Source organism: Triticum aestivum, chromosome 1D (assembly GCF_018294505.1).
Source record: "Triticum aestivum cultivar Chinese Spring chromosome 1D, IWGSC CS RefSeq v2.1, whole genome shotgun sequence".
NCBI lineage: Eukaryota > Viridiplantae > Streptophyta > Magnoliopsida > Poales > Poaceae > Triticum > Triticum aestivum.
The window spans coordinates 140,402,617-140,413,461 of record NC_057796.1 but is presented as its reverse complement, the minus strand read 5'-3'; the positions used below and the strand labels follow the sequence as shown (position 1 = coordinate 140,413,461).

Below are 10,845 nucleotides of genomic sequence, written 5' to 3'. Positions count from 1 at the left end.
AACGTGAAACCAGTCTCGAAGGGCTTACTGGAAAAGACGTCTAACCGGCGAGGTCAAACTCAAGAGCGACGCGGCATACATACAGATAGAGAAGGCCCCAACGCAACCACCGGAAGGCATCGCCAGGGCCACAACCCGACCCTCACCGGCCCGCTCCACATGTCAGTTAAGCAACACAATTCCCGCCGCGCATCCGGTGGCCCCACCGGCACGCACCTAAGGCGGGGCCGACCACGTCCCCGCTGTCACCGCGGCCTTTCCGAGCGAGCCATCCCTTCCCTTCCAGGTTCCAATTCCCTCCTCCTTGTTTTAACTCCCCCGCTCCACTGCGCAGCACTACTACTACTACTGACTACGCTTTTCTTCTCCGATCTCACCACCTCAAAGGCGCAAAGGGAGCGTCGTCTCCCACCATTCTTAGGCGCTAAGCAAAGCGGGAGCAACCCTAGCTCCAGCTCCGCCTCCGGAGCCGGGCGCCTTCCGCGCGGCAGATGTCGTCGCCGACCGCCGCGCCGGCGCCGACTACGCCCCCGGCGCCTCCGGCTAATGCCACCGCGCCTCCCCCGGCCACCCCGTCGGCGCCTCCCCCAGCGATCCCATCCCCCTCGCCGCCGGCCCCCGCCAACCCGCCCCCGGCCTCCGTCCCGCCGCCGGCAGCGCCCGCGGCCTCCCCTCCCGCGCCGTCCTCCACACCGGCCACCCCATCGGCACCATCTCCGTCACCCCCTGCCACCCCTTCCCCGCCCTCGGACACGCCCTCTCCGCCCTCGCCAGAAGGGAGGGCCCCGCCCTCGCCCGGTGGCGGGGGAAGATCGCCGTTCACGCCAGGCCACAACAACCCGTCGCCCAAATCGCCGCCTCATTCCTCCGGTGGCGGTGGCTCCGGGGTGTCCACGTCGGTGGTCGTCGGCGTAGCCGTGGGTGGCTTCGTGCTGCTGCTGCTCGCTACCTTCGTGTGCCTCTGCTGCCTCCGGAAGAAGCGCCGCCGCCAGCCTCCACCCCCGCACTATGGTTACCCGCCGCCTCCTCCTCCGCAGTACAAAGGTTTGCACCTCCCGAATACTAGCTGTCGCTGTCTAGATCTAGATCTGGTGTGCGGGTATCGTGTGCAAGCAGCCAGTCACGGTGCTGTCGGTTGGAATCCTCCTATTCTCGGCAAATTTGGCTGCAATTCGCACTTGTTATGCTTAGGCACGGGTTAGGTGTGTTTAGCTGCATGTGCCGTGTCGTTGACGTGTAAGCACTTCGGAAAATTTCAATTTAGCTAGTGCCGCACCTGAATTTTACTAGTAGTAGTACTTCTCAATTGTCACGGCTCATCTAGGAAAATCCCTGTTTTTGTTACATTCAAATTATCTGTATGTGCTAGGCTATCGGTAGTGTTAAGTACTCCTAAATGATTGCATGATGGCATCATGCCTGTTGTCTGTGTTAGGTGTCATAATTTATTCTGTTCATCATTTCTTTTGTTTGGAACAGAAAAGCAATTGCATATGTTGCATCTCGATATCTTATGATGAGCTTAATTCTTCCAACTTGCAAAACGGAAACACTTTTTCTAATCCTAACAATATTCTGTCTTACTGCAGAGGATCATTATGGAGCAACATACCAGAATTGGCAGAATAATGCTCCTCCTCCACCTGATCATGTGGTTAAGATGCACCCATCACCTCCTCCGGCATATGCCAATCGTCCTCCACAGGCACCACCGCCGCCTCCACCACCTATGATAAACAGCAGCGGTGGGTCAGGTTCTAATTACTCAGGTGGTGAGATCCTGCCTCCACCATCCCCTGGCACCGCCCTTGGCTTCACGAACTCTAAGAGCACATTCACTTATGATGAGCTGGTGAGGGCAACCGATGGGTTCTCTGATGCTAATCTCCTCGGACAAGGTGGTTTTGGATATGTTCACAAAGGAGTGCTGCCTAATGGCAAAGAGATTGCTGTGAAGCAATTGAAACTTGGGAGTGGCCAGGGAGAGCGTGAGTTCCAGGCGGAGGTTGAGATTATCAGCCGTGTTCATCACAAGCATCTTGTGTCTCTGGTTGGTTACTGCATCTCTGGGGGGAAGAGGTTGCTTGTATATGAGTTTGTCACCAATAACACATTGGAATTCCACTTACATGGTATGCCTTATTGCCTCATTGATCTATCTTCTGTATGCATGGTTTATCCATGAGACGATAATAGCTGAGCGTATAAATACATCTATCCCACATCCCATAAAACAACAACTTTAGAAACACATCTATTCACATTTCACAAAGAAAATGTTAAAACTAGATAACAACTGAAACTATATGATTTAATTTTCTAGCTTGTTCCCTTTTACCATAGTAACTACTAACTTGTAAAATTGTCATTAGAAACTCTGCATTTGCGGGAAAGAACCAAGTAGAATCAAAAGCCCTTTGTCCATTTCGCTAGTTACTTTGTGTTTTACTTGGTTGAAATGGCAACAGACAGTAATATGCCCTATCATAGTGAAGTTCATGGATGAAGTTTTGTATCTCCTTCATTTTTTATTTTATTTTTTACTTCTAATTTGAGGCTTGTATGCTACAAGTTAGTCGCTATATGATATGTTATACGCCCTAAGTTTTGTTGCTGATTGTTAAGACTGCTTTCACCTTCCACAGGAGAAGGCCGTCCAACGTTGGAGTGGCCCATAAGACTAAGGATTGCCCTTGGTGCTGCTAAGGGTTTGGCATACATTCACGAAGATTGTGAGTTTACCACAATGTGTACCTTTTTTTGTGCAATTATATTTCAAAACTAGCATAGAAGATAGGCGTGTAACCAAAAACAGGTCCTTAAATAATGTTTGTTTTCATAATTGACAGGCCACCCGAAGATCATACATCGTGATATAAAGTCATCAAACATTCTTCTTGATTTTAAATTCGAAGCTAAGGTAGGTTATACTTCTCCATTTCTGCTTCCTTTCTATCGTGTCTGTTAACAACATTTGTTTAACCATTTATTTAATTTAACATTACCATCTTCATTAGAGTTCTGACATAAATAATTTACATGCTTTGGGAGTAAACATGTGGTGCAATTATCTTTGTGTATTTGTTGTTGAAATTTGAAATGCCATCTTAAGGTGTTTATTGATGTAGCTGTGTAGACAACAACTTTGAGTTTATCCAATTTCAGTGTCTTACTCGTTTTGTTTGTGCATAACCAGAGCTAATTGTAATCCTCTCTACAGGTTGCGGATTTTGGTCTGGCAAAGTTCACCTCTGATAACAGCACACATGTGTCAACAAGAGTAATGGGCACTTTCGGGTGTGTGATATGTTTAAATTTCTTTACGGGAAAACCCCTAGTTTGTGTCATTTATATTGTTTCAGTATTTTAGATAGAAACTGAATCATCATTCAATTTGCTATGCTGTAGTTGCAGTTACAGTTTCCTGAGACCTTTTTTATGGTATTAGGTATCTAGCACCAGAATATGCGTCTTCTGGAAAGCTAACTGAGAAATCAGATGTCTTTTCCTTTGGAGTGATGCTTCTTGAGCTGATAACTGGGCGCCGGCCTGTTGATTCAACCCAAACATATATGGATGACAGCTTGGTTGATTGGGTAAGTATTTTAATAGCCTACTTAAGTTTGGTGTTACCCATGATACTTCGACTAGATAAGTCAGGAAAGTTTGGTAGTTTCTTATGTACGTCAGGCAAGGGACATTTTGGGTACATGATCATTTTCATGATTTGTTTTTTAAAATGCTTTAATATTATGTGCTGTCATTGTCATTACTGATCATGACGTTTGTAGATTTAATATTATGTGCTGTAAGTACATTTGCATACTTATGTTTGAATGCTTTAAGAATACAACCTCGAGTCAAACATTGTTTTAGCTTTTGACTTATCATGGTCTTGTAGAAGCAAATTGCTTTGCTAGTTTTGATCATTGTATGTTAATAAGTTGTAAGAAACTATATGATCATTGAACATTTTTTTGACAAAGCTATTGTCTGTGTGTCATTTCTTTGTAGTCAATTTATATACTTCATTATCTGTAAGCCTTCTGTTAGAATCGTTTCTTCTATTGAATTAATGTTGTCGATGGAGTAACATATTTGACCATCTATAGGCAAGACCTTTACTGATGCGAGCACTTGAGGATGGTAACTATGATGAGTTAGTGGATGCTCGTCTGGGAAAGGATTTCAATCCTAATGAGATTGCCAGAATGATAGCATGTGCTGCTGCATGTGTACGCCATTCAGCACGTCGTCGCCCTCGAATGAGTCAGGTAACTTGTATATGAAAATCAATTCGACATCTACTTCGGGCATTTTAGATGTTAATAGAGCTGTAATCTGCTTATAGCACAATAATGCTTTCAGCCCTTAGTATTGTGGCTACAAGTGAGAATTATGTGGTTGCTCATACCTGATATGATTGCCAGGTTGTTCGGGCCTTAGAAGGTGACGTCTCTTTGGAGGATCTTAACGAAGGTGTTCGGCCTGGTCATAGCCGCTTTTTCGGATCATACAGCAGCTCTGACTATGATTCTGGGCAGTACAACGAGGACATGAAGAAGTTCAAGAAGATGGCCTTTACGACGAATGACTACACGAGCAGCCAATACAGTGCGCCGACGAGCGAGTATGGTCAGATACCATCTGCATCAAGCAGTGAGGGCCAACAAACTCAAGAAATCGAGACAGGGACAATGAAGAAAGGTGGCCACAGTGGCTACAGTTCAGGATACAGCGGGCCGTCGTGAGGGAATTCTTTTTTACCCCCCCTTTTTTGACTTTCTCGTCGATGCAATTTGTAAAGTCCGGTTGAATTTATATGCTGACTTGACTTGTGTGCGAGGAAGGGATGTTTGACCCAAGTATAGCTTCTGGTAGCTGCAGCCGTTGATTCTTTCATATGTTGTTGACCGATCTGCCCACCGCCGTTTGCTATGTAATTCAAAGAGCTAATTGAGTGCTGTACTGTTCATACCCACTCAGGGTTGAGTAAGAGTAACCCAACGATTCTTTTTACCACTTGCTCGCGTGCCTTTGATGCGTCTCTTTTACCATGCGCGGCAACTTACATCATTATGGGGGCTATCTTATTCTTATCTTATTGTTGAGTGTGGATAGAATATGTGCTAGGCAGGATGCAACTTGTGAGTTGTCTTGCAAGCCAAATTCCGTGAGCTGTTCTTCGGAAGCACGGAACATGGACGACGGGACAGCTCACGGGAGGAGGTTGTCACGCGTTTCTTTCCAGTTACCCAGGGATGGCTCGCGACGCGTGACCCTCCTCCAGGTCCCAGGTTTGGAAGGAAGCCAGCGCAAGGCAACGCAACGCAGTGCAGGTGTGTGTGAGGTGTTGGGGGTGGGAGGTTGAGTAGTAAAGGTGTCAAGATTGGAAATGTCGGTCCAGGCTGTACTACTAACCGTTGCTGGGTTTGGCCGGTGGCTCCCTCGTCGTGTTCTCTCTCCCGGTGGCGTGTTCTGCTTGAATGATTCCATCTGACGGTTTGCTCGGGATAGACGAACCTAGCAACCTGGCCTCACTGTCATCATCCCTGTTGGATAGACTGTCCGATCTTCTCTGGCAAATCATTGTTGGACTGCCAGCAGGTGGCAACATCTACTCCAAGTCACCTATAACCTAAAAAGAAAAAACAAGGGTTATAAGGGCATCTCCAACGGCGTTCTGCAAATCGGGCTCGTCGTCCGTCCCTCGACGAGAATACAGGAGCCGGCCACCCAACCACATGGCCGAAACGTCCACCCGCATTTCAAATGAAAATTGAACTAGAAGGACAAATTTCATGCAAACTGAACCTAATTCATACAAAGTTCAACATATTACATTAAAATTCATGAACTTTTTTTAAATTTCACAACATTTTTTTTTGTGTGCTATCAACAATTTTTTGAATCAAGCTATTTTTTTTACATTGCATTAAGCTAATATGTTGGTTTTTTTAATCAAGATAAATGTTTTACATTGCATTAATTTTATGTTTTTAAACATATGTATTCACAATATTAAAAAAAAAAGAACGATGGAAAAAACTGGGGAAAGAATAACTTACTTGCAACCTTAGGCTGGCCCATTTATAGCGACGGCCTGACGCGAGTGCACGCTCCGTCATAGGCCCACGCCCCACCCCTAAAAAAAAAGAACATAGGCCCACGCCCCACGCCCCACGCGATGTCCTCCTTCCCCTCCCGCCGTCGCCGCCGGCCCCGCCGCTGCGGCGAGGTGCGGCCGTCCGCGGATTGGGCGGATCTGCCTATAGACGCGCTACTGTCGGTGCTCCAATACCTGGAAACCATCGAGCTCATGGTGGGCGGAGCGGGGCGAGTATGCCGCTCCTGGCGCCGGGCCATACGCAATGAACCCGAGCTCTGGCGCCGCATCGACATGCGCATCCACAAATATCACAACTACCGGATTGACGAAGGCATGGCGAAGGAAGCCGTCCGGCGGGGGTCGGGCCGGTGTGAGTCCTTCTGGGGCGAAGACGCCACCGACCACTTCCTCCTATTCCTCACCGAGCAGTGAGATTTCTTTATTTCTCCCCTCCCCTCTCGATGGAAGATTGGGCTTCATGCCTGGCTTCGATTTTCCTTATTCTGCAATTAGGGTATTGTAGATAGATCATTAGCGCAACTTATGATTTACTAGTCGCGTGCATTTTTCTTAAGCTGCTACGGCAGGCAAAAGCACACGACGGCTATAGGACGTAGCGCACGACACACAAGGATCAGGGAAGCAGAGGAAGAGAACTGAAATGAGAACTAGAAACGAGCTACAACAAACAACCACCACCAAGAGCTCAGCAACCATCGCCATTAGATCAGACCGAGAAACTAGCATAGTTGGATCAGTGGAAAGGAAATCTGACACCGAGAAGACCCAGAGAAGAAGTCGCTGCCCCTGGGATCACTCTTCACCTTCAAGACATAGGAGAGTGTCACATCTATTGTCGAAGGGCTTCCCACCACCTAGCCACGTTGTGACAAAGAGAGGCAATGATCTGCCGAGACAGCCCCTGCACCTCCTCTTGGCCACCCCATGGCCACCATCATAAATAGAATGAACTAGAGCCCTATGCAAGGCAACGAAACCTCAAGCGCAATCGAAGGTCACTGAACTTTGAGACATCACCAACGTCGCGAGCACTCATGAGAGGCACTCATGAGAGGAGGTCGATCAACAACACCAGGATGACCAAGGCACCCCAGACGCCCCAAGAAGTGCCAGCAAACCAACCGGGACCCCTAACGACCGACCGCAAATCAACGGCTCGAAGGCGACGCCCCCAAGGGGGAAAATGACATCGATGGCGTCTTTGTCGTTGGATCCAATATGGATCTAAGGCTTTTGCCCGGAGCATACCATGGAACAAAGACGGAAGCTTCTCGATGACACCTCCGAGGAAAAAATGTGGCCCATAGGTGTCGCCGTCATTGTTGCCGACTAGGTCGGCACAAGGCTTTCGTCCGAAGCATCACGTTCCCACCTCACCGCATCACACTCGCCGCCGAGTCCTGCAAGCACATGAGCGCGAGACCTTCCCCACCTCTTGCTGCTCGGCGGCGAGTATCCTCGCTGGATCGAACAAGATGGCCACCTTTGATGCAAGCAAACCTGGCTTTGGTTCGCATTCAAGTTTAAAGAGAATCCGCTCTATATAACAAGAAATTTGCATTCAAGTTTAAAGAGAAACCGCTAGTCCGCTCTTATATAACAAGAAACGAATTTAGAACCCTTGAACCCCTTGCAATTGGCCTGCAGAAACCAAATGGATTCCTTCATCAGTATATATAAAATAAAACTAAGATGCACTTAAGTACCATAATTGAACTATACTGTTTGACATAGAGAATAATCGTTCTTACAGAAGAAACAAAAAAGAACCAATCGTCTTGTGAAAGAAGTTTGCCTAGATTGGCTGTATGCTTTCATGTTGCTGGCTTGCTGCTCTTATCTCTGGATATTCCATAGGCTGGCATGAATGGATGACTGCAGAGCACAGTCATCATTTCCAGCAGTGTATTGAATACTGATGCTGCATGTTTCTTTGGTGAGAGGAGGAGATCGCATTATCATGTCGTAGCAGTGCATGGAAATGAGTGCCTTATCATGCAGCATTAAGTTCATATTTTGCACATGTACATGGAAACAGAAGTAGCAAACTGCCTTTTATTCTTTGCTTCAACAGATACCATCACTTAGCCCCACTTCAGTCAGTATGTCCTTAGCTTACATAGCAGCTTTATGTTCTTTCCCGGCAGTTTGATCTATTTCGTTCCTTCTATTAGCTAGCTGTTCTTCCAGGACAGTACAATGGATATTGGTTATTAACATCAAAGCTCTCTGTTTCCAGGGCACCATCTCTAAAGAGCCTTCGCCTCATATCTTCTAAGCACATCACTAACGAAGGGTTGTTGGCGGCACTTAATAAGTTTCCTGTGCTTGAGGAGCTTGAGCTTTCACTTTGCAAACATGTTTTCGGAAAGGTATACGAGGGTATTGGCATAGCCTGTCCACGCCTCAAATGTTTAAAGGTCAGCTATCCTTGCTTCTATAGCATCGAAGATATCGAGTATAACAAGGATGAGGAAGCTCTGGGGATTGCAACAATGTTTGTGCTACGCTCCCTTCAACTGTTTGGCAGCGAACTCACCAACGCAGGATTGGCAACAATCCTTGATAACTGCCCTCACCTTGTGTATTTGGACGTTCGCCATTGTTTCAATATCCACATGGACATCACCCTGCGTGCAAAGTGTGCTGGAATAAAGACGATGAAGCTTCCTCATGGCTCAACTGATGACTATGAGTTCCAGATTGAAAACCCAGTTCGAACACGTGCAAGGAAACCTAGGCGAGATTACAAACCCTACGTCTGATGGAAATCCGAAACTTGACTTCTTTCATGCCAGCTTTCGGGTTGAGGCTGCAAGAGTACTGTTTTTTCTTGGTGCAGTTAGGAGTTTAACATCAAATGCTTGCAGCCTGCTGTCAATCACTGTGAAATCTGAAGGCGACGATGACCAATGTGATTCTTATCATTACTACCTGTATCATCTATGTGTACTGACATGAACGTGCGAATATGAAAGACTGCCCCCAGGCGCTGGGGCACTTCCCATGTGTTATAACTTAATTAAGCATGATTAGTTAAAGGGAAATCTACCCTTGCCCAAACCGGCTTAGGCTGTGCCTGGTTCAGCTGTAGATTATGAAAAGGCTACTAGGAGCTGTGGGAAAGCAGCAGCTGTAAGCTGGGGAAAAGCTGGAAGTTGTTTGGTTGGAGCAACTGAAACTGTGGATTTGGTAGGAATTGTATGTAACGCCCCTGAGGGCTTGATTATATGGTGAATGGCTTGATTATATGCTAATTCACCGTAAAACACTGATCTGTAAATTAATTACGGTATAAATGACCAATTTGGAAAGGAAAATCCCATATTTTAGATGTTGCATATGTAGACCTGAAATATCAATGAAATGCCTCACATTTGCATCAAGTACTGCCTTCTCACACATACTTAAAACAAGCAACATAATTGTCAAACTCGAATTGGTTTGAAGAACAGAATTCAGGAACAGAAACTGGATTTAACTCGAACTAGTCAACTTTATTGGAAGAAATCAAGAGTTTTGCTGCGAATTAAATATTAAGAGGAACCTAAGGTCTGCCAAAAACACTGGCGGCTAAGAGGGAAATCCTAACACAAGAAATGGTTCTCCATCTGTCAGGAGGATGACCCCCGGGATAGGCGCGCCAAACACTTGGCAATTTTCAAAACATCGGGGCGGCAAGCGCCCCTCAGTCTGGCTAGCCCTCCGGCCGGCCTGGCACGACGGAGAGAACGTGGTAACTGCCCCGTGACGCGGAGGACGACATGCCACAGTGGCGACCTGCCGGCAGGTCCCGCAGCCGACGGACCCCACTAGAAGACAGAGCCAATGACACTAGGGCCCCCCGTCTTTTTTATCACTTGTAACCTGGGAGGCCAGGCTATAAGACCTCCCAGGAGTCCTGTGAGGAGGGGGTCGGCCTCATTCTACACACACACACCCACTCACATGCAAGGAGAAGAGATCTAGTTCCTTCTTCCTCCTCCACTCATACAACTCAAGGAGAAACATTGTAGTTCTTGTGATCCTCAGAGACGATCCGGCAGGACTAGGGTTGTTACCTCCCTCAGAGGGCCCTGAACCCGGGTTCATCGTGTGTCTCGCACCGCTTGTCCCCAATATCATTTTCAGAACCCACCGAAGTCCTTTGACCCCAACCACACTCAATAAGCCTACCATGGCATCTGTCGTGAGAACACCACGACAGTTGGCGCCCATCGTGGGGCGGTCCACGGCGTCAGCCGGAGTCATGTTTCGGACGAGACCCTTTGCTGCCTCCAGCGAGCGCATCGCGCGGTCTGATCAGCCTGCCCGGTGCAGCCGGCTGCGACGGCTCTGGCGCAATGCTTGGCGCGGGTGTCGCCTGCCCTGCAGGCGGCTTCATCGTCCCCTTCGGCGAGCTGTGCGTCTTCGTCGCGCTCGTTCCCGACGAGTGCCCTAGCAGGCCGGCTTCGGGCCGACCGGGCACGGCGCGACGGCTCTGGCGGGTCAGTGCCTGTCCCATCCAACCGTATGACAAGACCGCTCCCCATGACGGAGAGAGCGTGGCAATAGTCCACCCCTCACCGCTGACCAAGGGAGGTGTGGCTATAGTGCGCGCGGCTCCGCTGACCAGGGCGGCCGACATCAACACGGCCCGGCACCATGCCAACTGCCCTGCGACGCGGAGGACGACGTGCCATAGTGGCGAGCTGTCGGCGGCTCCCGCACCCGGC

General features: G+C 48.1%; 2 protein-coding genes across 2 annotated transcripts; both read left to right on the top strand.

Annotated features, from left to right (window-relative positions):
• The first annotated feature begins 327 nt into the window (after positions 1–327).
• Positions 328–5,022, top strand: LOC123180769 (proline-rich receptor-like protein kinase PERK1). Its single transcript, XM_044592902.1, has 8 exons — positions 328–1,044; positions 1,590–2,132; positions 2,646–2,732; positions 2,850–2,920; positions 3,221–3,297; positions 3,449–3,596; positions 4,113–4,274; positions 4,431–5,022. The coding sequence occupies exons 1-8, from the start codon at positions 492–494 to the stop codon at positions 4,749–4,751; spliced, it is 1,962 nt and encodes a 653-aa protein (XP_044448837.1). The 5' UTR covers positions 328–491; the 3' UTR covers positions 4,752–5,022.
• A 1,113-nt stretch (positions 5,023–6,135) lies between these two features.
• LOC123180768 (putative F-box/LRR-repeat protein 23) lies at positions 6,136–9,137 on the top strand. The gene is made up of 2 exons (XM_044592901.1): positions 6,136–6,537; positions 8,370–9,137. Exons 1-2 carry the CDS (start codon positions 6,188–6,190, stop codon positions 8,893–8,895), a joined length of 876 nt encoding a protein of 291 aa, XP_044448836.1. The 5' UTR covers positions 6,136–6,187; the 3' UTR covers positions 8,896–9,137.
• Positions 9,138–10,845: the final 1,708 nt, after the last annotated feature.

Coding starts and splice junctions, on each gene's coding strand:
- LOC123180768 (XM_044592901.1), top strand. CDS start 6,188: ATGTCCTCCTTCCCCTCCCGCCGTCGCCGCCGGCCCCGCCGCTGCGGC. Junction 6,538..8,369: donor CTCCTATTCCTCACCGAGCA/GTGAGATTTCTT, acceptor CTCTGTTTCCAG/GGCACCATCTCTAAAGAGCC.
- LOC123180769 (XM_044592902.1), top strand. CDS start 492: ATGTCGTCGCCGACCGCCGCGCCGGCGCCGACTACGCCCCCGGCGCCT. Junction 2,133..2,645: donor ATTGGAATTCCACTTACATG/GTATGCCTTATT, acceptor CACCTTCCACAG/GAGAAGGCCGTCCAACGTTG. Junction 3,298..3,448: donor AGAGTAATGGGCACTTTCGG/GTGTGTGATATG, acceptor TTATGGTATTAG/GTATCTAGCACCAGAATATG.